Source organism: Eptesicus fuscus, chromosome 4 (assembly GCF_027574615.1).
Source record: "Eptesicus fuscus isolate TK198812 chromosome 4, DD_ASM_mEF_20220401, whole genome shotgun sequence".
NCBI classification, from domain to species: Eukaryota; Metazoa; Chordata; class Mammalia; order Chiroptera; family Vespertilionidae; genus Eptesicus; species Eptesicus fuscus.
Genome location: NC_072476.1, coordinates 74,530,499 through 74,556,707, shown reverse-complemented (window position 1 = coordinate 74,556,707; position 26,209 = coordinate 74,530,499). Strand labels below are relative to the sequence as shown.

The 26,209-nt window shown below is 36.7% G+C and overlaps 2 protein-coding genes across 5 annotated transcripts; one reads left to right on the top strand and one right to left on the bottom strand.

Moving 5' to 3' along the window:
* Window positions 1-343: 343 nt before the first annotated feature.
* On the bottom strand, window positions 344-10,303 carry ANKRA2 (ankyrin repeat family A member 2). Of its 3 annotated transcripts, none has more exons than XM_008161929.3 (9): window positions 9,835-10,302; window positions 7,123-7,514; window positions 6,307-6,465; window positions 5,184-5,249; window positions 3,178-3,275; window positions 2,570-2,695; window positions 2,198-2,264; window positions 1,404-1,484; window positions 344-865 (listed from the first exon to the last, which is right to left on the bottom strand). In XM_008161929.3, exons 2-9 carry the CDS (start codon window positions 7,409-7,411, stop codon window positions 810-812), a joined length of 942 nt encoding a protein of 313 aa, XP_008160151.1. In that variant the 5' UTR covers window positions 7,412-7,514; window positions 9,835-10,302; the 3' UTR covers window positions 344-809. The 3 variants fall into 3 exon arrangements, with proteins under 3 accessions (XP_008160151.1, XP_054571148.1, XP_054571149.1); XM_054715173.1 differs by having other exon boundaries at window positions 9,974-10,302; XM_054715174.1 differs by lacking the exon at window positions 2,570-2,695 and having other exon boundaries at window positions 9,835-10,303.
* Window positions 10,304-10,419: 116 nt separating this feature from the next.
* UTP15 (UTP15 small subunit processome component) lies at window positions 10,420-25,729 on the top strand. Of its 2 annotated transcripts, none has more exons than XM_028139631.2 (13): window positions 10,420-10,583; window positions 12,783-12,917; window positions 13,307-13,399; window positions 13,481-13,665; window positions 15,353-15,531; window positions 16,445-16,570; window positions 18,234-18,369; window positions 20,739-20,823; window positions 21,646-21,795; window positions 22,719-22,820; window positions 23,208-23,341; window positions 23,517-23,575; window positions 24,345-25,729. In XM_028139631.2, the coding sequence occupies exons 2-13, from the start codon at window positions 12,828-12,830 to the stop codon at window positions 24,548-24,550; spliced, it is 1,545 nt and encodes a 514-aa protein (XP_027995432.2). In that variant the 5' UTR covers window positions 10,420-10,583; window positions 12,783-12,827; the 3' UTR covers window positions 24,551-25,729. The 2 variants fall into 2 exon arrangements, with proteins under 2 accessions (XP_027995432.2, XP_008160152.2); XM_008161930.3 differs by having other exon boundaries at window positions 12,745-12,917.
* Window positions 25,730-26,209: the final 480 nt, after the last annotated feature.

Below are 26,209 nucleotides of genomic sequence, written 5' to 3'. Positions count from 1 at the left end.
CCCTTAAGAAAGTTTCTGAAGAGAGGGTAAATTTTTGGCCTAATTCATTTCTCTAGTTTTGCAGAGAAAACCTGAGGCCTACCTATATGATTAAAATGCTGTGTGTGTGTAAATAATCAGGGCAAACCTAACAAGATCAGCCTTCTTGTGATCAAAAGAAAAATATTCTAAATATCCTTCTAGAAATGACAATCAATAAATCTTTGTTGACTGACTTATATTCAACTTCTTTTAATTATCTTGTTTGACCTAATGGAGTGCCCTGGAAGGACAGACGGGTTAGACTAAAAATCCTAAAGGAATCCCTTAATAACCTTATATAATTAAAAAAAAACACCTAGCATGCAAACTAACAGAAAATGTACTTTATTTACTTATAACATCTTGTAAACAATCACACTGTGCACGTTTAATTCAATAATAACATTTTTTCCCCATGGATTTATAGCAAACCCTATATAAAGTCAATGAGTTAATACAAGAGTACAGATGAATAGGGTATAATAATTTCTGAAAATGTTAAATTACAGCACTTGATACAAAGACAGATAACTATCTGTACCATAAAAATTTACATGCCACAAAACATTAATTTATAATTTTAAATATGCCATAAAACACATTTATAAAAAAGCATTTACATTAATTTTATTATAAACCAGTGAATTACTCAGAAGAATATTTATTAAAACTTAGTAGAAATCAGTAAATATTGCAACTGAGGTAAAAACTTATAAGTAAACAAAACTATCATTTATAAGGGCCAAAAAGTAAAGGGAAGGGCAGACAATACTTTCTGACGACTCTGTCTACTCCTTGATGTTTTGAAGCAGCTTCAATAGATGTGACTCAATAACCTGTTGAACTAGAAGAGATAGGTGATCAAGACCATAGCATGTTGATTTAACATTTTTTTAAAAGAATTATCAAATTCAACTTAACATCCCAAAGTTTTTCCTAAAATAAAGTTATTTCTAAGTAGATACTTAAATACACTTAACATTTAGTTTCACTGACTTAGTAACTGCCCAAATCACTGAATTTTCAGTTCTTGGTTTTTAAATTTTGAAACTGAAGGAGAATTCAGAATATAAGGTTGTTCTGAGGAACAGAAAAAGGCAACTATAAGAACATTTTATAGTTTGCTATAAAAATATGAAACACAACTTGTAAATAGGTGTGTACTTATCTTCCAGCACCTAATTATTTGGGCTGGTAAAAAGTAATAGTAACAAGTTCATTTCTAGACTCTGTAGGAATTTGTTGATTTCGCCCACAGTTAAAAGTACCTGTCAGCAGTTAGAGTAACATTCAATGTTCTACGACTACAGCGATGAAAATGGTTTGTAGTATTCACAGAGCTTTACTAAAATGAAAGCTGAGCATTATTCTAAAATACTTACCACTTCGATAGCCCAGGGCTACAGCCAAGTCCATAGAATTATATCCAGAGTCAGTTTCTATTGTTGGGTCAGCTCCATTTTCTACACCAAAATAGAAAAATCTACTTAAATAAATGAAAACGAGGATATGTTTGTCTATTACTGACTCATGTGCAAATAGCAAGACAGATTTTCAGCAAATTTAGAGAGCATCTGCAGGATGGCCTGACAAAGACCAGAGCACATGGACTGCACAGAATTCACTTCGGTTGTCTGAAGGGAAGACCCTTCAAACCAACGGGCATCCTCTAGAGCAGCTGAAACTCACAAACAACCAGAGACAGAACGTATGCACAAAGATTCTGCAGACAGAGAAAACAAGCATGGATCCACACGTGGTTCCAGAGGAAAGCAACCAGGACAGATGCTCCAATTGCAGGCCTGCTGTGTGATGGAGCTGCCTCTCACACGGGCAACGCTCTGGTAGCAGGTGCACCACAGTGAACAGCAGCAGGATTACTGCATTTAACAGTAATTAATGACTCTGCTGAGTCACACCACAGGAGGCCAGGTCAGCCCTGGCTGAGTAGCTCAGTTGGTTAGACTGAGCATTGTGCTGCTACACCAAGGTTGCAGGTTCAATCTTCGGTCAGGACACATACAAGAATCAATCAATGAATGCCTCAATAACTGGAACAACAAATCAATGTCTCTTTCTCTCTCTCCCCTTCCCCCCTCCACCCCCTATAAACCATTAAAAAGTAAAATAAAGTCCTCATGGAATTTTCTAAATATTTTCATTTTTATCTGCTTACCCAAGAGCATTTTTACACATTTCACATGATTCCCATGTACAGCATAAAGCAAAGGTGTGCCTCCATTCTACAAAAGAAAAAGGTGATTTCGTTTTCTAAGGTGAGCAAGATTTGAAGAATTTAATGCTGCTGTGAGAAGTTTTACGAAGAATTGGGCATGTAAATGTAGTTTAAGGTAATTTCAATATTTTGTGAAGAATACTTAAATCAGAATTAGTAACAGAGTTTATGATATTAACTTTTTCTTCCAGGTGTTTAATTAAGTTAATGAATTATTCTTCCAAGTATTTAATAAACTTTATTATGTCTTCCAAAACCAAATAAATCCTAGAGTTTGTTATACTAATTTAAAAATCAGTGTCACAGACTCACCCAATCGTATTCATTTACATCAACTCCACAATCAAGCAGCATTTTGACAATATCTGTGTAGCCTTTACTGCACGCCAGAGACAGTGCACTTTCGCGACCTTTTCCTAAAAGCTGGGGATCAGCACCCTGGAGATACAAGACTCTTCAATTCATTTAAACAAGAATATTGTTGTTTCTGTCAATCATAATTACAGTTCAACACTTAGGTCAGGTAATGTCCTGGGGTTAATAAAGAAATAACGCAAACTTCTATTCATGGATGCTCTTGTTATCAAGGTTGTCTGGATGCTTCTATCTCAACCCTAACTATGCTTTCACCCTGGAGTCAAATGACATCTCCTCTATGAAGCTTCTCCTACAGGCTGACAGTACTTTTGTTCCTCTTGCACTTAGAGGGGCTGGGCTTTAAATGATCTCTCACTGTTTCATGTATGACTAGTCTTGCCTGCCCAACTAGATCCAAGTTCCACCAGAATGTGATAAACATTTAAAAATTGTTTGGATCCTCTACCATTATATCTAGTTGGCTGGAGATACCAAAACTTTACTAAAGACTTAACTGAATTTAAGTAACTGTACATATACATTTTCTGAGGCATTTTCCTTACATTCTGAAGTAGAAACTCTACCACAGCTATTTGCCCGTGTGCTGCAGCCCACATCAGAGGAGTAAATCCTTCTTCATCCGTGTGATTGATAACATTTTCTATTTAAAAGAAAAGCAATTTTTGTGATCTAATTTAACAACCACATATTAATATCACTATGAAAATACTGGCATTCTAAAAAGTTGGTTATGTTACTCAGTGAGGATCACTTTGTGCTGACTTTTGTTCACTGAAGTCCTGTTATATGTTGCTGTAATTTGCACTCTGACTGTATTAAAATGTGCCTCCATGTATACAATTAAGTTCAAATAGCATGTTATTTAAAGTATAACATATATACTTTAACTACCAGACATGACATATATAATGTTAGGTACAAGGTAATCCATAGAACACTGGGCTGGTAATTAGGAGACCAGAGTTTGAATCCTGCCTGTGTCATTTTCTAAAAGTGTTATTCTGGGCATGTCACTTAATTTCTCCAATACACAGAATAATACCTTACTTATCTCAACGTGTAGCTTATATAATAGTCCTTAGCATTATATAAATATATACTATTATAAAAACTCCAAAATCTTATTAAAGCTATCTTCTAGTCTATAACTAGCATTGCTGCATTTGAATTTCATTCATTCTTGGTGGTTTGCTAAAATAATATGTGAAGACTGAATACGTTGAAAGACAGTACATGTAATTCTGCCTTGAATTCCCTTTTATCCCCTAGATTCAGTCTACTAGTTATAAAGGCCACAGTTTTCCTTCTAAATTTATTTAGTAGCTTGAGGATGAAATCTTCAAATATTTATAAACAAACCGAAACATAATGATGAAGTAAACTTTCTTATAAAAGATGATTAAAAAATAAACATCTTTTATCATGCACACTGTGTTCAATCAGTAAAGTTGGGACAATTGTCTAACTTCTTGGAAAATGAAAATAAATGTAAAGCTTGATCTTTATCTCATTATACCAAAACTTATTTTATATGTGTCAAAAATTGATATGTAAAGAGAAACTACAGAAGTTCTAGATAAGACATGAATGAATTTATTTATAATTTTAGAGTACGAAATCCTTTCTAAGCAGGACATAAAACTGAGAAGTCACAAAGAAAAAAGTAAATTTACTGCTTAAGAAGTATTTTTATTCAAATGTTAAGCGTTTGTTTGAAAAATATCAAAGTCAAAGGAAAAATGACAGACTGGAAAAAATATGTAACATAAACAACAAAAAGCAAATTTCTTTAATTTTTATAAGGGTTCACAGAAATAAAGACAAAAGGAAATTCAAATATGCCATAATTTAAAAAATGTAAACAAAACCAGTATGAGATGCTATTTTTTAAATTAGTCTGATAATATCTTGTATCAGTGAGGGTATGGGGAAATAGAAATTCTAACTCTGGTGTGAAGATAAGACAAACATCTGGCAATAAATAGAAAAATTCATATACCTTTTAACCTAGCAAATATTCTTGAAGAAATTTACCCATGGATATACTTAAAAAGAATGCCAACAACATTGTTACATAATAGCAACAAACAGAATCAACCACCACCCGGGGGACTAGTTAAAAAATGAAAAACAAGGTATATGTATATGCAATACAATGCAAAATCTGGACCTACAAAAAGAATAAAATAGATCTTATGTGCTTATATGGAAAGATTTCCAAAATTTTAAGTGACAAATAAAGGGCAGTATTTTTCCTCTAGTGTAAATAAGAGAAAGCACATATGCATTCTCACATACAACTCCAAATATAAACGGAAATGTTTTCTGAAAATGTAAGAAAATTATATTTGCTTTTGGGGAAAAGGCTAGGCTGGTAAGAGAAGCTATAACTTTTATACATTAGAGTACTTAAAAAATATTACATGCCTGGTAAGATTACACACCTTTTTTTTATCTTTATACTTTCTTGTATAAAAAGAAAAAAATAACAACTCTACTAAATCCTATTAAATTTGTTTTAAATATATTTTAACAAATAGGCTATTACCTTGTTCAATACGAGTAGCCAGGTAGAGCATCTCTCCCTGAGCAGCTAACTGGTGAACAGATAAAGCTGAAACAATACCATAAAAAGCTTCATGTATATATGTAGGGTACACATGTATATATGTAGGGTATGTGTCCTTTAGATAACTGATAAAACAGTTTTGTCTGTAACATGAGGCACATGAATCACATGATCTCCAGATATTTTGAGCTCAAAAATTCTACGGTTGGAATATTTTAAGACAATCTCTTTATTTTAAACAAAATCAAATAGGCACTGTTCTAAGAGAGTTCATATTAAAAATTAGTATCACTCGATCCTTGACTGCAGTGGTATGACTGGGTGGCCTCTGATACAGAAAGAAAGCAATTGGGAGGCACGTACAAGTAAAACAGAAATGGCCAATAGGTGGAGTAAGTCACATGCTACAGCATGTGATTCAAAATCAGGAGGAATCTAATACCTCCAAAGTAAAGATATATATATTTTACCATACATTATGATATAGATACATTTACATTATATTCTCACATATAGTTCCTAACATCAAATTGCTAACTGGTTTTCTCTCATTAATTTACCCATACTATACAGAATATAGTTTATATAGAAAAGCTTCATTTTATTTCTTCTAGAATGAATATACATTTTTTTTTAAATTGTGGATTCAAAGTATTTTTTAAAAGGTAGTTTCATATTTACATTATTATATTCAAACGAAAACTTACAGTAGAAATCACTCAGTTTTTAGTACAAATAACTCGTGGGTCAGTAATCTAGTTTACAAGCACAGTGTGAAGCCTGGCACTCCAAAAACACAAAAACACTCACAATATCTTACTTCACACAAAGTTTAGACTAAATCGTTGTTTTTATAGACTATAAAGGTTTTAAGAATTAACATTTCAATCTGTATTTGTTTTAAGCATAGGAACATAAATTATGAACTATTTGAATATGCAGTAATATGTAAAAAAGTTTTAAATTACTAAAACTATGAGCACATCACTTCAGCTTTCCAAAATGAAATATGCACTTAACGAAAATATGTTTCAAAGCCAAACTGCTGAAACCATTATATTAGTAACAAGAAGAGTTGAATACATCAGTGGGAACTACTTACAATTTGCTAACAGAGGTGTGGTTGAGACCTCATTTCCTCTGTGCTTGTTGGTTAAGGTGGTTGACTGTTTTATGGGTGAGAAGTGCTTTGTTGTAGAGGGAGTGTAGACATGCCTTACTTGGATTCCCGGGGAAGGAGATGTATGGATATTGCATTCAGCTAAGTAAAATAAATTTAAACACATTAAAACAATATTGAAATGACAAAGCATTTCTAAGTTCTATGTCAATGTTTACATTAAAAACGAAAGACATGAAGTATATCTTCAACTGTTTCTCAAATGATATTAAATTATTTTTGCCATAAAGTCTGTACTACGAGAGTGAATGTTCCAGAAAAAATTTGTATTAATGTTGAACAATTTATTCTTGGAATAGTGTTTTTATTCAATAGCTTGTTGTAAAGTAAATCTATAATATGATGACAGACTTCACTGAATTAAAACACAGGAAGCTAATGCTAATCAAATATTCATGGAATAAGGGATATTAAGCTAATTCACTTGTAAAAGACACCAATAATATTTTTCTCCTATGATTTAAAAAGGAGTAATAGGAACTTTATTAGAGAATTTCCAAATAAACAAAGGTTAAGCAAGAAATTCAAAAAAGTCAACGTATACTTATGGACATTATGCAACATGAAGTCATTTAATTTTGGTTTCTGTGAGATTTTAGAAAATCATATTAAAAGATGACTTCCAAAATTTCTTCCTAAATTCAAAATCTCATGATCAGAAAGGAATGAAAAAAAAACACACCACTCTAAATAAACAAAAACAAAACAAATGCAGATATTTATACCATAACTTTCAACCTTTAAATAGGACAGATGCCACCTCCAGGTCCGAGTTAACCTGATCTTGAATATTTTTACTATCCTCTTCATTTAAGGACTTCACAAATCGAGAACACACGTTCATATCAAATCGGTTAGGCAATATGAATTTCATCCCCATGGCAACACCCTGAGCTGATCCTTCTTGTGCATTTGAGTCCAGCTGATGTTCTATTTTAATGTCTGGCAAGCCAGTTAGACTGTAACTGCTGGGACACTCTTCCACTATCAGCTGGGCGCCAAGATCCAGATTTGCTGATGTGGCCATGATTTCAACTGTAGTTTCAATAATTAAAACATTTCTTCATAATTTCTCTTGGTTTTTTAAGAGTGTCATCCAGTGTATTCTTGAAATCTGGGTATAAAAAGATCTGAAAGAAATTAAAAGTATTATATCAACTTAGGTAAAAGTACATGAAATAATCATTTTCAATCAAGTATGCAAACAATGCTCTTATAAACACCTATTAATAAGAGAAAGCATACAATGTTCATAGGTAGAGAACCCTGGATATAAATCCAAGCTCTGCCATTTATTAGCTGAGTGAACTTGTACAAGTTACTCAGCCTCTCTAAGTCTCAGCCTCACTTGTAAAATGGAGATACCACCACTAACCTCACAGAATCCTGGTAGACCAAATGAAATACAGTAACATTTCACCTTCATCACTAAGTTCCAACAAATTTTAATTACTTTTCTCCTCTTTCCTATTCCTGAATATTGCCAAATGGATAAAAGATCAGCTAATAAGAAAAAAATAAACTTTCATGTGAAAACTTTAACCTCTCATCTTAGGTTCATTTTTTAGCATGCTATGTTTGTAAGTGGCTCTCAGTTTGAATTTAGGATAGCATTCATGTTTGTACTCAAGTCTACTGGCATCCACAATAGCCGTAATTCCTGGATAGTGAAAGACTTTACAAAGCTTTAGTTATGATGAACTGAAGATATATTTCTTTATCAGTTTTTGTTCAAATCGCATGTTACCAAATTAATATAGATTTTTATGAAAATAAAGTGTGGAAGTTATAGATTGGCTTCCTCTGCTTTAGCATCTCTAGGACATGAGGATCAAAGGAGAGTTTTTGGATCTCAATCTTTGCAGTAAGTATTAAGAATACTTTTTTTTTTCCAAATATAGGTCATCAAGACATGAACTAAAAAAATGCTGACTCTCAATGCATAGATTATAAGCACACCATTTACTATTATTTTAAAATTAGTTTTCAGTAATCATTGACACTTCCCTATGGACCTTAATATAATTTTAAGAGAAAATTCACTATTTTACCTAAAATTGGTTCTAAAAAAAGAACTCCAAGATATATAATTGTTGCAGATTATATAATCACTGAGACATGAAAACAATAACATCCAATGAATTATTTCATGTTAGTTTCCTGCCTCTTAGAATTTTGAGAGGGTGCAGGGTGTTTAAAATGGAAGACTGTCTTAGGATCACAGTGAAGCAGAGGTTGGTAAACCACACATTTACTGATAAACATTCTCCAAGATTGATCCTTATAACAATCCATTGAATAGTCAGGGCAGGTAGTCATTATGTCCACCATAGAGAAGAGGAAATGGGAGCTCATGAATTATGAGGGACCTATCCAGCTCTCCTGACTCCATCACACTGTCCACTAAAATAAAGCAGCACTAAACTAATCCAAAACTTCCAAGACAGAAAGAGCTGAAGAAATAACACATTGTAATAATAATTTAAAAAAAGAAAGTAACAGATAACAAAGTCAGTACCCTTCAGCAGAAGGAAAGAAGGAAACCAGAGCAGAAAATAAGAATGAATGGTGTTTCTTCAGGTGGGAGCCAGCCCTACAGACTCTTACCCTGAGGTGGCCTAAGTGCAGCTCCCTCAGCACCCTGCATATGTTTCTATGTTAGCATTTATCATTCTCTTGAAAATTTCCATTTCAACTCCCCCAAGCTGAAAACTCCTCTAAGATGGGGACTACTCTTACTAATAATCTTTGCACACAAAACAGTGCTTGGTCCTATCAGGTACTCCATAAATGTTTTCTGATCTACACTTTAACATCTTCATATTCTTTTCTATCCTGAAATGACCCTGCATTATGCTCAACAAACATGTGCTGATTACATCTGGTGTTCCATTCCCAACATCACTACTAGCTAGCTGTACAACCCTGGACAGACAAAACATGTAAAATCTTCCGAGACTCGTTTTACTCCTCTATAAAACAAAAATGGTTGAAAGTAACATGTCGAATAGCCTTTCTAGCTCTAAACACCTTCCATGTAATAAATCAGGGTTTATAGAAGCAACTCCGGGCCTTTGAAGGGAGGAGTGCCAATGTACCTGGGGGAGGAAGGAGCAGAAATGGGACGCTAATCTTGGCACTGCTCTGGAGAGGAGAAGCAAAGTTGTCTGGTTAGGCCAAAATTTGGAATTTTGGGGGGTGAGGGGGGGGTGGGAGATGATCGGTAAGAGAAGGCGGTGAGAAAAACAGGTAAGGCCAAGGATAGCTGAGATCACCTCCATCTACCAGAGCGCAGGGAGGGAGGGAGGGAGGGAGAGGGAGCCGAACGAGATCCAGTGGGCAACGGTACCAGTCCCCAGGGGACGCCAACAACAGGTGCCCCGGTTCTCCCTAATCCGGGAACTGTCCTACAGGGAAAGGCGAGTGCTATGAAAATGAATGATGCCTCACAGGCGACAGGTGTCCCGGCGTCCCAGGACTGGAGCCCGCTACAGGGGAGACTGTGGTGGGGAGGGAAGCCCGCTCCGTCGCCAGCTCCGCCCGGGACGTCGCGGCGCGGCTCCGGTAGCAGGCGGGCACTCTGGCTCACCCGCGGCGGGCGGGTCCGGGGGACCGGGGCCTGAGGCCCGCCGGGAGGGAGCGCAGGGCCTCGCGACCACCTCCGACAGCCAACAGCGAGTGGGGCCTTCCCATCGGCGGCCACAGATTCACTACAGGCCCTCCAGCCCCGGCTTGTTTTGACCGCGACGTCACTTCCGATTTCTTCTTTCGCTTTCTGGGCAAACGCCGCGCCGCGTCCAGGCCGCCGGGAGGCTCGCCAGGTCCTCTCCCGCCGCCGCGCCGCGCGGGGCTGGGCGCCCGAGCGCTAAAGGGACGGGGTCATTTCAGTGGGTCACCCTGAGTGACTGGAGCGAAGCCCAGTCTCGCCCTAGGGTCACGCCCCTCCCGAAAGCCCCGCCCACCTTCCCTGCCCCGCCCCCCGCGACACCTGTGCTGCGAGAGTCCGCTGAGCCGGAGCCGTTACGTCATCAGCGGGCGACGGGCCTGGGCCTTTCCACTCGCCGGGTGTCTCGGTGACTTCTGAGGGTCCATGTGGCCGTCTCCCAGTGATTCTGGGCTGTCCGGGGAGGGGCCTAGCGGGGTCCAAGAAAGTCTCCTGAAGTCCGGGTGTTTCGGCGGACCCTCGGGGCCCATCGGAGGTAGGTAAAAGGCGGCTCCCGATGAGGGTAGCTCAGACCCACGCCGGATCTGCCTTGGTATCTGGCATGCTCCTCTGGGCTCCCCAGTCTTCGCTGGTGACCTCTTAACCAGCCCATGAGGATCCCCTCAATTTCTCTTCGACCCCGATTTCCCTCCTTGACGATCACACCCCCGTTACACTGCCCGCTGTAACTCGTCCCCGGACTAATCCGCATCTTCGCAAGTCTGTGCTTAGGAGGTACCCTCGGTTTCGAATACTCCGTCCTCCGCCCGGTCTGTTTTAATATCATACGGTAATTCAAAGCCCAGCGGAAACGCACACTTTGAATCTTTCTGGGAGCCACCCGGATTTCACATCACGTCTGGCCTTTGCACTGTGTCGTGCTCCTCACTCCCCCACCCCCCTTGCCGTCAATGCCGTTTCTTACTAATCTGGCAAACCACTGCTACTGCTGCTCAGCTCTCCTTCTTAATGTTAAACTCTTTCTCTCAGGACACAGTTATGTGCTCTTCTGCTTATGCTCTAGTTTGGGTAAAGTCCTGCAGGCTAGATCTGGCCTGGTGCTTGTTTTTGGGTAAGTCAGTGAGCCAAGCATGATTTTTACATATGAACATTTGCAGTCTATTTGATGATAGGAAACACTAACTTTGAACGTGAAGTGAGTGAAATATTCTCCTCCCTCCTCCAAATCCCATTTTCATTCAAAAATAAAAAAATTGTAGTCATAATTATTTTGGGGGTTTCATTGGAAATTTTCTTTCTTACTATATAAGTAACTACATGAATACCCTCTGTTTTCCTGTTGGCCCACAAAGCCTAAAATATTTATCACCTGGCCCTTTACAGAAAAAAGTTTGTCAACTCCTCTTCTATAGCAATGTTCATCTTATAGATGCCACTTGTGATTTTAATTTTGTGTTTTCCCATGGAACCCAGCACAATGCATCCTTTCCTTCATTCTACAAACGTTCTTTGTAGTTAGATATCTCTGATGGCCATTTGGAAGATGGATGAGGGAGTTAGGAAGACCTTATGTTGCAGTATTAGTAGATGAGAAGATCTGAATTAGGGCAGTGGAACTAGGTGGAGTGAACGTGATGAAGTTTAATTTGGGAGGTAAAGTCAGCAGATCTTTTTGGATGTTAGAAGTGAGAAGGAAGGGACAAGTCAAGGCTGACTCCAGATTCCTAGCTGGTGCCAATCACAAGCTGAAATGGAGAATATTCAAGTGTGAGGGTACAGACCATGTCTTTCAATCATCCTTGTATCCCTAGTGCCTAGAACAGTGTGTACTTGGATGAACAGAAAAGTTTTCCCCCTTTTTAATCATTGAACCATGTTTCATCAAAACAGCCTTTAAAATACGTTACACTTACAGATTTTGGTGTTACTACTGCACTATTTTCAGGCTTTCTGGGATAGATGATGAGTTGTACCATTGGAATCATTCACCTGATAAAATGGAATCTCTTGCAAACTGAGTAGTCTGGAAAGACATTTTGGCCTTAATTACATGTCAGTTATAAGTTTCATTCTGTTCTCTCACTTTAATTTAGATTTAATTCTAGAATTGCTTTATTGTTTTCTTATTGTTTAAACCATCTTAAAAATTAATATAATTTTGAGCTTCTATATCAGAATATTATCTTCTTGTTTTATTTTCTTTTAAGCCTTTAAATTTAATTTTAAGCTTCCACATTAGAATATTAGTTTTGTTTTCCTTTCTTTTTGGTATTTTAGGCTTTCAGAAAGTCAATCCCTGTCTTCTTAAAGATTAAATGTCATCTTAATTTAATTTCAGGAAACTTTTATATTTGCAATTTCACCTTCAGTAAATGAACATTCTAAGCCATCATGTTTCTCTCTGCTTTGGCTACTGGACAGCTAAGTTATATTTATTCCCAAGTGTTATAAATTGGTCAGTTAGGTGTGAGGACATTTGTATGTAGCCTCTGTGTATAGCTGAGTGGGATGATGCAGTATGGTAGCCCTATTTGTATTCTTCCTTGTTCCTTTAGATTATTCTTCTGTGTTATAATTAAATGGTTTACTGATCACTAAGCTACTACACAGCCTTTTGAAAGGATGCAGAGTGAAAATCACAACTATATATATACAGGTTTATGAGTAACATGTATATAAAATATTTTCTTTTTCAGACATAAGGCAGAGTCACTAAAATTATTTCTAACATCAGTTTCAGACTACTTGCTTTTGGATAAAAGTCTAATTGTATGAAATTATGGCTGGTTATAAGCCTGTAGCTATTCAGACATATCCTATACTTGGTGAAAAAATCACCCAGGATACACTGTACTGGAACAACTATAAGGTAAGTATTTATGCCAATTTCTCCAGCATGTGTTATACTTTGGATACTCTAGTAGAGAACTAATAATTAAAAACAATATCAGCAGCTTATAGTTTGGGCAGAAAATTTGATATTAGATACTTTCTTGGGATTTTATATAAATTGCTGCTTAATCATTTTAATCATACAAGTGCCTAGTACAAAATAGATGATTAATCAGTGACAAATGAATTAAATTTTAGAATTTGAATCTCATATGCAAGAAGTTTTTTTTTTTTTGCTTTTCTTAATCTAAGGAGGAAGTGATGTAAAATTAATTCTTCTAGATTATAAAGACTTAAATAGATATTATCAGTTGTAACTCTGTGAATACTGCAATTGTTAATACTCTGTATTATTTTTTTATTAAGACCCCTGTTCAGATCAAGGAGTTTGGTGCAGTGTCAAAAGTAGACTTTTCTCCGCAGCCTCCATATAATTATGCTGTCACAGCTTCTTCAAGGGTAAATACATTACATTTATTTTTATATTTATTACTAAGTGTTAGCCATCTGGTAAAATACCATGTTTTTTTTTTCTTGTAGATTCACATTTATGGGCGATACTCCCAGGAACCTATAAAAACGTTTTCCCGATTTAAAGACACAGCTTACTGTGCTACTTATCGACAGGATGGTAGATTGCTTGTGGCTGGCAGTGAAGATGGTGGAGTTCAGCTTTTTGATATAACTGGGAGGGCTCCCCTCAGGCAGTTTGAAGGCCATACTAAGTAAGAGACAGTTTAAAAAAAAACCTTTTTTAATTGAGGTATAATTTACATACAACATTATATTTGATATTTGTATATATTGCAAAACTGTCGCAAGGCTAATTCATTTTTTCCACCATACAGTTTTAGACAGGTGCTTTTTATGTGTTCTTTTTGTTTTGTTTTGTAAACTCTGTTTTCTGGGCTTTGAATAAAAACATAGAGCTGAAACCGGTTTGGCTCAGTGGATAGAGCTTCGGCCTGCGGACTGAGGGGTCCCAGGTTCGATTCCGGTCAAGGGCATGTACCTTGGTTGCGGGCACATCCCCAGTGGGGGGTGTGCAGGAGGCGGCTGATCGATGTTTCTCTCTCATCGATGTTTCTAACTATCTCTCTCCCTTCCTCTCTGTAAAAAATCAATAAAATATATTAAAAAAAACAAAAAACCATAGAGAAGATTATGTATCTTTAAATACTTTATCTTGGTTGTTGTAAAATAGTCTATTTCCTGGTTCAGTCCTAAGGTGCAGTTTGATGGGGCTTATGAATTCCCTAGAATCATATGTTACATTTTAGGAAATGGATATTTATCTAGGGAGACATTCTATAGTGTTCATTAACTTCTCAGTGAGATCCGTGACCCAATTGCAATTATAAACCACTGATCTAAAGGCAGCCTCACAACTATTAATGAGAACTTTATAAGCCTGAACTGTATTAGAAGTTCTTATTTTGAAGTTAAGTTGGAAGGTGGATTTTCTTTCTTCTTGGATTTAGTATTTTGCCCCTTGATAAATTGAATTGCCAAGGCAATTTTATATTATAACTTTATTTCAGAATTACCAATGTCATTTCTATAATTTGCTATCAATTTAAAATCTCAAGAATGTTTTTTTTATATTGTACTAGAGGCCCAGTGCACGGATTCGTGCGCCAGTGGAGTCCCTTGGCCTGGCCTGCGGGGATCAGGCTGGAACTGGCTCTCCGACATCCCATGAGGGTTCCTGGATTGCGAGAGGGAGCAGGCCAGGCCGAGGGACACCACTGGTGCACCGGGCCTCTAGTATGCATATAAGATCTTTGGTTAATCTCTTCCCATCATCCCTCCTCCCCTTTTCCCTCTGAGATTCATCAGTCTGTTCCATGTGTCCATGCTGTGGTTTCCGCTACTGCTCTGTGTTGAGTGTCTGCCCCCTGGTGGTTAGTGCATCATAGCTACCGGTTGGTTGGTCGGCCGGTTGCTTAGGCTTTTATATATATAGATTATCAGGATGGTCTTATCCCATCAGTGAAACATTTAAAATATAACAGAAATGTACTTAACATGATCCTATTTAGTGGCAGATCTTATTAGAATTTTTAAAGGAACTACCCATTTTGAAATTTTTTAAATTAAAGAAAAGTACCTGTGTACCAACATTTAGAATATTTTACTTTCATTGAGCAGCTAAGTGGAATTGTTAACATATTAGAAAATATAATTTTAAGGCTATTGTTTAATATTCTCATTAACTTCATAGTGCATGGGTATTTTAAATTTTAAGTTAGCTTGTGGACAAACATCTGTTTTAAATATTTTTTTTTCCTCTTAAGATTTCACCCTGCAATTACACCCTGAAACATTTGGGGAAAAGAAGTGTTTTAGGTTAGAAGGTGTCAGAAATGTATTTTTTCTTGCTTTTTAATAAACTGATCTTTTATCTTTCAGAGCAGTCCATACAGTAGATTTTACAGCTGACAAATATCATGTGGTCTCTGGGGCTGATGATTATACAGTTAAATTATGGGATATTCCAAACTCCAAAGAAATTCTGACATTCAAAGAACATTCTGATTATGTGAGGTGTGGATGTGCTAGCAAGCTGAACCCAGATCTCTTTGTAACAGGTTGGTAAACTCTCTCTCCCCCCCCCCCCCCCCCCCCCCCCGGTCCCTCCAGGGGTCCCAGATTGGAGAGGGTACAGGCTGGGCTGAGGGACAACCCCCCACCGTGCACGAATTTCGTGTACCGGGCTTCTAGTTTTTTAATAAACATATGTTTTTCTTTATCCAGTTGTTCTCTTTTTCTTTTTTTTGGTGATTGTTCTTACTGTCCTCCAAATGTACTTGGAAACATCAGGCTGCCTAGAAAACATAAGACAGTCAGAACTGTAATGGGTTTAGTATTCTGATTTCAGAGTCTCCAGCAGCTAGGAAACAATGTAGTCAGTCTTTGGGTGCCTGTGCAGATATTCCCAGATGACTCAGTAGTGACAGAAACCTGTAGATGGGAATAGTTTAAGATTCTGTGTAATATAATGGCATGCTTCTTCAGAAACAGTCAGTGTTACCAAAGAGTTTGGAGGTACTATATCTTTATGAATTTACATATGACTCTTTAAAAATTTTATCTAAGCTTTTTTCCATTTATATATTTATTTATTTTAATATGTTTTTATTGATTTTTTTAGAGAGAAAGGAAGGGAGAGGGAGAGAGATAGAAACATCAATGAGAGAGAAACAATCAACATTGAGTTGCTGTCTCCTGCACAACTCTCACTGTGGATCAAGCCCAAAACCTGGGCATGTGCCCTGACTAGGAATCGAACTGGTGACCTCTTGGTGCATGGGTCGATGCTCAACCACTGAGTAACACCAGCCGGGCTAAGCTTTTCTCCTTTAAAATTTTATGTTTGAATATACATACATGCTCACACACACACACACACACACACACACACACACACACACACAATATATATATATATAGTTTTTGTTGTTTTGAGTAGTGAAACTCACATAATAAAAATTGACATTCTAGGGTCATATGATCATACTGTGAAGATGTTTGATACACGAACAAACAAGAGTGTTGTCTCGGTAGAGCATGGTCAGCCAGTGGAAAGTGTCCTGCTTTTTCCCTCTGGAGGTCTTCTGGTATCAGCAGGTATTTCTTTTAAAAATTGCTTTCACCAGTATGTTGGTCTTGAATCAGATAATTTCTTTATCAGTTACTTTTTATAATTTATCAGTGTGCACTTGAATTGCCCATCTATATGTGTTTGCTCAAACAATTGATAAGTGGGACAGGCAAGCAGTTATCATTTATTGAGTACCTATGTGAACCAGATACTGTGCTATTATCTCTGATGCCCTAGATGAGCCAACAAGGTAGGTAGTTTTCTCCTTGTTTTGCAACTGAGGAAATAAATAAAATTTTTAACTAATTTGTCCAAGGCAAAGTGGTAAATAGATCTGAAATCCCAGAACTTGAGAGCCTGCTTATGTCCTTAACCCAGAAATCCAGGTTGTACACCTGCTGTTATTCTTACACAAGAGATCTATGGCAGTTTTTGAAAACACAGTTTCTTTCGGATCTAGAATCAGGCTTGTCTTTTTCATGTGACTCTTGATGAAATGGCCTTACCCAGGAAATAGCTCCAATGCTGGAGGAGGAAGTAATGTGAGGTCAAAAGAGGCCTTCCTTCATCTAGGGTGGAACTGAAGTGTTCTTATGTTGATCATAGTGCATCTTCAAAATTATAATGGAAGAAGTGAATTGGCTGTTTTCATTTGTCAAATCAAAATTAATGTATTGACATCTAAAAAAAAAACAACAACAAAATTAATGTATTGACCTTGGAAGCATACATAGATAGTATGTGTACTTTATAGCATATTAGAAAAGGGCTGTGTGTAGCTTTTAAAAAAAATTCTGAAATTATCCTGTTTTATACTCTTCCCCAGTACCTATTTGATTAAAAAAAAAAAAGTTGACATTGTCCGACGTATCTATTTGTCTTGCTGTTGTTTTGAGAAATGAAAAGTTTAAGATGAGAAGTATGATAGGTACCTGTATGCTAATTACTGTGTCACTAGTTATGTGACCTTGAGCAATCCCTTAACTTTTATCGATCTTGAAAAGGAGAGGTTAGGCTAGATCAGTGGTTTCAAACTGTAATCTCGGTCATGAGCTGCCACCTGTGAGGAGACAGGACCGCGAATGGGGTTCCAGGCTCTTGCACAGTCAGGATAGGTGAGAAATTTGTTCCCCCCCTCCACAGCCCTTTTTCTAGTTTATCTCTTAGACTTCTGCTTAAGATTTCATTAAGATGCTATTAATATTTCATTAAGATGCTGCATTAAAAAATTCTTTTTTAACCATTGGATTAAATTGTGTTTTAGGATCCTTCCAACTCTTAAAGTAAGAAAAAGTTATAGGGAAGTGTTTCAGTTACATTGGGGTTCGCACTTTTTTTGGAAATAAAATCTGCATTATTTACATGGTATTACAACATTTCTTTTGAAGAATGTTTTATTATAATTTGTTAAAATTTTTTGGTTTTACTTTTTATTTTACCAGGTAGTTTTGTGTATTTTGAAAATAAGAAATTACTTAATTGTCATAACAGCTCTGCGAGGTAGGAGCTGTTATTATTATCAGGTACAGACCCAGCAGAAGGTAGTCAGCTTTGAAACCAGGCAGTCTGGCTCTGGAATCCCTCACTTAACCTCTGTGCTGTGGAGTGTCCAGTGAAGAATGCTCTTGAGGTCTTAAATTTTTTAATCTATAGGCGGAATATCAAACTAATGATTATTTCTTTTTATAGGAGGCCGTTATGTTAAAGTCTGGGACATGCTAAAAGGAGGACAGTTGCTAGTGTCTTTGAAAAATCATCATAAAACTGTGACGTGTTTATGTCTGAGCAGCTCTGGACAGAGGTTACTCTCTGGTTCACTGGATAGGTTAGCATTTTCATTTTCTTTCTTCATCATTAGTATACTAGAGGCCCGGTGCATGAAAATCATGCACTGGGCTGGGGTTGGGGCGGGAGCGGGGGGGGGGGGATCCCTCAGCCTGGCCTGCACTCTCTCGCAGTCCAGAAGCCCTTAGGGGATGTCCGACTGATGGTGTAGGCCCGCTCCCCGTCAGTTGGACAGTCAGTCGGACATCCTTAGCACTACCATGGAGTCGCTCGCCAGCCATGACTCTGGCTTCTGGCTGAGCTGTGCTCCCCCTGTGGGAGTGCACTGACCACCAGGAGGCAGCTCCTGTGTTGAGTGTCTTCCCCCTGGTGGTTAGTGTGCATCATAGTGACCAGTCATTCTGCTGTTCGGTCAATTTGCATATTAGCCTTTTATTATATAGGATAAGTATATACTGCTGGAAATGAGTTGTTTCTGCAGTTTTTGTGATAAAATATTCTGCCAAATAATTTCCATGAAAAAAATTCTGTTGAGTTGAAAGTAGTTTTGACCTTTTATTTACATATAGAAAACTTTGATGTAGTTTATTGCTTTAACGTATATACTTAAGGAATTTTTATTCTCATCTGAGGATACATTTTTTAATTGACTTTAGAGAGAGGGAAAGGGAAAGGGAGGGAGGGAGGGGGAGAGAAAGAGGTATGAGAGAGAAACATTGATCCGTTGCCTCCTGTACTCACCCTGACCAATAATGGAACCCGAGACCCTTCAATGCACTGGATGATGCTCCAACTGAGCCACAACAGCCAAGGCATACTTAAGGAATTTTACTGAGCCATTCAAACATTGATCTTTTAAAACAATCTATACCCTGTAGTTTCTTTTAAAATCATGGTATATTCATATATTTTCAGTTATAATGAGTATATGTATATATTCTAGTTTATATTCTTTAAAATTTAAAACTTCATGTAAAAATTGATATATATTAATGTAGTCCAATTTTACTATTTTAAATAGGTATTAGAATTCCATTAGTTAATGTTCTAGAACAGTGCTGTCTAGTAGAAATATAATGTGAGCTTGTATATGCCATTTAAAATGTCATAGTAGCCCTGGCTGGCTTGGCTCAGTGGATGGAGCGTTGGCCTGTGGACTGAAGGGTCTTGGGTTCGATTCCGGCCAAGGGCACATGCCCTGGGTTGTGGGCTCGATCCCCAGTGGGGGGTGTGTGGGAGGCAGCCGATCAATGATTCTCTCTCATCATTGATGTTTCTATCTCTCTCTCCTTCTCCCTTCTTCTCTGAAATCAATAAATATATATTTAAAAAAATAAAATAAAATGTCATAGTAGCCACATTAAAAAGGTAACAAGAACTAGGTAAAATTAACTAGGTAAAATTCATTTAATTCACTGTATCTAAAATATTATTTCAATATATAATCACTATAAAAATTAATGAGACACTAGAAACAATTTTAGCATGTAATACATGCCCTTCGATAACAATGTTTTACAGTGATTAAAGTGAAACATACTGGTGTTTAACAGAAAAATATTTTTATACTGCTTCAGCTTTAAAATTAAATTAAAATTAAGTAAAATAAAAAATTTAGTTCTTCATTTTCACTAGCCACATTTCAAGCGCTCAGTAGCCACATGTGGCTAGAACTACAGCACAGTTCTAGAATTATATTCCTCTGTTGTTGGTCATTTTTAGTTCCTCCCCATTATGTAAAGCCTTCCCCCCTCAGTCTGTTTATTAAAAAGTATTCATTTTAAAGCTAGAAAATACTTCTAATACAAAGGAATTTATTCTGTAAATATATAGCAAATTCTCTCTAATGGTATTACTAGGCAACTTTGGACTAAAAGCTAGATAATTTGGCTCTGTTGGCAGTAGTTCTCGACCCATAGTGATTTTTTGTCCCTCAGGGGATATTTGGCAATATCTGGGGATATTTTGCTTTTTGTCACAACTTGGGGGCGGAGTGCTGCTGGCATAGAGTGAGTAGAGGCCATGCAATGCACAGAGCAGGCCCTTCCCCCCGCCCCCAAACAAAAACTTATCTGGCCCAAAATGTTAATGATGTGAAAGTTGAGAAAGCTTGCTCTTTTGCACTTGCATTAATACTTGTTCTTCACTCTCGTTTTATCTTCAGGCAACAGTGGTTCATGGTCTATCCTTCTAGTGGCCTAGTCTTTATACAAACATTATGGCTAGTCCTAATAAATAGTTCTTTTTAAAAGAGAGGATTCAGTGATGAATTAGTTTGTAATTAATATTCTAATCATTGTTTATCTTCATTGTGTAAATTTTAATATTCATATATTGAATTTTCAAAAAATGAAAAATTTTATACTCACTTTTAAGATATTTTTATGACAAAGCTTTCTTTTTTATTAGGAAGGTGAAAGTATATAGCACAACTTCCTACAAAGTAGTCCACAGTTTTGATTATGCAGCTTCAATTTTGAGTCTTGCACTTGCAGTAAGTACTTTTAGTTTCTTTTAAAGCTTCCCCTAACTTTGCCTGTTAAATGAAACTAAAATGGAATGGTAGGGTTTATCTTTGTATTCGATTAAATCTTATTTTCTTTTTGCCACATTAGAGTATTGAATTAAGACAATTACTAGAATATATGACTTGTCCCAGTAACTTAGCATGCTTTCAGATTTAGGTCCCACACACTGCTTAGCTTCAAACCAAGTGCCGTGCTGTAAGTTGATAAAACTCTTCAAAACATTTAACTCAAGGGTTGGCTCTCTGAGGGGGAAAAAAAAATCGAGGGGTGGGGACCGTGGAGGAAAGGGAACGACAAAATAAAGTATCTCCTTTCCTTTGTTGACTGCTCTTTCTGGAATGTCCACTGTCCAGTTTCATGAGCCATTAAGGAGGAGGATATTTGAATACATTCTATAGAAATCCAAATTGGGAGAGGAAAATTAAATATTTTCTTGAAAAGAGTAGAAAATAATGTCATTACGTAATCCTTTTTTCTAGTAAGAGGATGCAGAAAAAAATATTTTGGAGTTTTCCAAGATGTCATTGACTGCATATTATTATACAAACTGCCAATGATGATTTATAACAGGTATAAGTTCTGTCCATATAATATTATCCTAGAGGAGAAAATGATTTTGCTCTAAATTTTTGTCTAGATATTGTTAGGCAGAATATCTATATCTGAATGGAACTCTTGGTGAAAGTATGGATAAGCAGCAAACACATTATAAATGGTATTTTGAAGAAAAAGTATGATAATTTATGAGTTAGGAATAGATTAACCTATTTTTTTGTAATTGCTGTTAGCATGAAGATGAAACAATAGTTGTAGGAATGACCAATGGAATACTGAGTGTTAAACATCGGAAATCTGAAGCAAAGAAGGATTCTCTTCCCAGAAGAAGAAGGCCTGCATATCGAACTTTTATTAAAGGGAAAAATTATATGAAGCAAAAGGTATTTAAAAAAATATATTTTTATTGATTTTAGAGAGGAAGGGAGAGGGAGAGAGAAAGAAACATCGATGATGAGAGAGAATCATTGATTGGCTGCCTCCTGCACCCTCCCTACTGGTGATTGAGCCCACAATCTGGGCATATGCCCTTAACCAGAATCGAACGTGGGACTCTTTAGTCCTCAGGCCGACACTCTATCCACTGAGCCAAACCGGCTAGGGCAAAAGGTATTTTTTTTTAAGGTATTTAAAGGAGAAATTTGTTAGAGTAGCCAATTCCCTGCACATTATTGGAAAGTATAGTTTACATGGCATTTAACTTTATTTTGATTTTTTCTATATCAGATTTATCTCTAGATTGCTAGATTGGGAACCCTACTAATAAGTAATGGGGAATAAGGATATTAATACCCTTAATTGTAACAATGCTGTAGTACTTTACCATATTCAAAGCGATGTCTTTCACATGCCATCTGATGTGATCTTCTAAACAACCCTGAAAAGTTGTAGAGTCAATAACGTTCCCCTTTGGCATCTGAGAGGATGGGGAAGTTGTAAATTGGTCCAGAATTTCATTCCTGGGAACAGAATTGTTGACTGGATCATAATTTCTCTAAATCTTTTTTTTTTTTTCTTTCTACTAAACCATATTGCTTGACATGTAAAGAGAATTGAAATCAGTAATGTTTTCCCAGAATGGAGGTATTGTGTATGCATTGTAAGTTAAAATCATAGCAGAGTTATAGAGTACATTGATGTGACAAATTATTCCATTTTCACTTTATCTATATTATGGGCATGTGATCATTATTCATGAATAGTTCAGGAATGCATTGGTATAAAAATACCACTACAAACAAGTTTATTTTGAATGAAACTCTATACAGGTGTTGATTTTTCTCTTTAAATTTACTTTTCAATGCAGGATGACATTTTGATCAACAGGCCGTCAAAAAAACACCTAGAATTGTATGACAGGGATCTGAAAAATTTCCGGATTTCCAAAGCACTTGACAGAGTCCTTGAGGTAAGTGAGCAGTGAGTGTGTGTGTGTGTGTGTGTGTGTGTGTGTGTAAAATTCTTTTTATTAAGACTTTATTTTTTAAAACATTTAGGTTCAAAGCCAAACTGAAGGGAAGGTACAGAGATTTCCCATATAGCCCTTGCCTCCACACTTGTACAGCTTCCTCCATTAACAACATTCCCTATCAGAACGGTGCATTTATTACAATTGATGAACCTCCAGGGAGCATATTTTTAAAGGAATCATTTTATTTCTTGTCTTGTGTAGTACCATGACTCAAAACTGTGAAGATGAAATTTATTTAAGTTTGGCAATTATTAGTAAGTTCCAATACTGTAATTTCTCTTGTGCTGTCTTGTCTGCTCATGTTGATTCTGAAAATTTTTCTAGCCCAGTTGTACAATAAAGACACCTGAGATTACAGTTTCCATCATAAAGGAACTCAATCGAAGAGGAGTTCTTGCAAATGCCCTTGCAGGTCGGGATGAAAAGGAAATCAGTCGTGTTCTTAATTTTTTGATAAGGTATGTTTCATATCTATGAAACACATGTATTTTTACATCTAAAATCCTTTATCCCCAAATGAGAGACATTTACTTTTAATGCGATCTTTGTAGAGAACTGATAGAACAACTCAAATCAATTTTAAGATTTTTTTTTCAAGTTGGCATGTTTCAGTAAACAATTTTTGCTTTGTAGGAATCTGTCTCAGCCGAGATTTGCTTCTGTTTTGATCAATGCTGCTGAAATAGTTATTGGTAAGTAATTGTTAAAACTTGAAAAATCCTAGCATGCTTGCAAAAGTGAGATGTCAAAATATGAAATAAAATTTGGAACTCAAATAAAAATATCTTGTTTTTATCAATTCTTGATTGAAGATTTTTATGGAGAAAACACACAATAGTAAATCAATGCATTTTAACATGGAGTAAAATGTTTACAGTGCTTCAACTTTGAATTGCTGTTATTAGGGTTATGATAAAAAAAACTTTTTTCTTAAACATCTACAGTGACTGTGACTATTTTTTAATGGGGAAATGAAAATAAGTCAGAACTTCCATGCTCTACTTTTTTGTTGTTGTTAATCCTCACTTGAGGATATTTTTCCATTGATTTTTAGAGAGAGTGGAAGGGAGGGGGAGAGACACAGAGAGAGAGAAACATTGATGTGAGAGAGACACATCAATTGGTTGCCTCCCACATAAGCCCCGACCAGGGCCAGGGGTCAAGCCTGCTACTGAGGTACGTGCTCTTGACCAGAATCTTACCTTCAGTCTGCAGGCCGACGTTCTTTCCACTGAGCCAAACCGGCTAGGGCTTCATGCTCTGCTTTTTATAACTACTTCTTCTTTGAAATGTATTTATTCAGATAAATAGTTTACTTTCTGTAAATCATAAATTATAAAATAAGTACAGATCTTTCAGTGTCTTTGTATATAATATTTTTATGCTTTTCCTAAATATTATTGTTAATTTATTGTTTAGAAAGATATTTCTAGTTATTGTGTTTTCTCTCTCTGTTTCTAGATATATATCTGCCGGTAATTGGTCAGTCACCTGTAGTTGATAAAAAGTTTTTGTTACTTCAAGGACTTGTAGAAAAAGAGATTGATTACCAAAAAGAACTGCTAGAAACCCTGGGGATGATGGATATGCTTTTTGCTACCATGACAAGGAAAGAAAGCACTCCTGCTTCTGACGGACTTCTGGAGAACAAGAGGACAGAGTCCTAGTGCCTGCTTCATAAGACACAGGACTGCTAACTGGGGATAAAACTGATTCTATTAAATATTGGAAAGAGAATCTCTCTGACACGATAAAAAAAACTATTTACAGAAGCAGTTTTATGGAAGAGACCGTAATAGCTATGATTGGAAAATAAGTATCTGGTTTGTGACATGGTTTTCCATGTAATAGTTTGAATTATTTTGTGGCATCTGTGGCTAGAAGATCTCAGTTGTCTTGATCATAATGCACCTCCACGTTGGACAAGTTGATACTGGTTTCCATGCAGCGAAGTTCTGTACCAGCATTTGGGTAGGCATTCAGAACTGTGGAGGTAGCTTCAAATGGAATCATTCCAAAGACACGGGCTTATTTATTTTTTACCCATTCCTGGAAAAAAATGAAACAAATGGCAGCAACAAATAAATTATTTCTTTAATCAGTGCCCTTGGTTTTTCCAGGCCCTGCTGAGCTTGCCACCTTCTCCTTGACATCACTCATCACAGGTCAGATGCTCTCCTTTAGCTGGTAATAGGCCTGGAGCTGTTCCAAGTGGGCAAATCAGTGGCCAACTCTGAATAAAGACACTTGGTTAGACATGCATTCAGAGAGACTGATGAGGCAAATTTGGTACCTAGAAATTGTGCTCTCCACCCCAGGTTTTCTTTTTCTTTTTTTAATCTTGACTGCCCTTATCAGAGCAAGGTCTACAGAGAGGCCTTATTAGGACCATGTTTTTATTAATTCCCCTTAGTAGACAACCTTTCTACCAAGTTTTCTACTTGCTTCAGGTCAGTGGAATGAGAAAATTTGCCATTTCTCTTACAATAAATAGCCTTTCAGCCTTTTATATGTTTGAAATTTATATTGTAGCTACCTAAGTGTCTGGAAACCATTTTCTCTCATCTGTATTTGGATTTTTTTCTTCTTAAATAATTCTTTATTGTTGAAAGTATTATACATGTCTCCCTTTTTTCCCATTGACCCCTCCAGCCTACCCCCGCCCCCACCCTAGGCCTTCACCACCCTATTGTCTGTGTCCATGGGTTATTGGATTTTTTTCTTTACACAGTCATATGTTTCAGAACTCCAAGCCAGAGTAGCTTGCTTTGGAAAATAGCTGTATTTTTTTAAAGTTCGGTATAAATCACATTTTAAAATAAAGAGATTCTTATTTTTTTTCCTTGGCTTTCTGAGATGTATCAATTCCTGATGGATAATCACTGGTTGTTTTCACACTTGCTACCTCTCCCACCTTCCATCAATTCCTGTCCTACCTCAAGTAGTTAATTATCTGTAAGGAAATACGCCTTGGGCTAGAAGAACCTTTAGTTAAAGGAAGATTTTGTATTGGGAATCTCTTCTTAAAATCAGTTCTGTGAATTCAGGTTTTTATTTTATTTAAAGCAGAAGAAAGTATTTCTGTGTTCTGGTAAGGGGAATATGCTCAAAAAAGGGTCTAGTTTCCCTTTAAGCAGTCATACAGCACAATAGTCTATAAGAAACCAGGAGTTTGCTTCCCTGAGTAATTATGAGATCAGTCAAGGTCAGAAACTGTTTATGTTGAGAAGGGTTCATTTATATAAATAAATTTGTATTTAAAAGCTTTTTTAAAAAATTGAACTTCATAAGTGTATATACTAATAAAAATTAGAAGTTGAAATTCT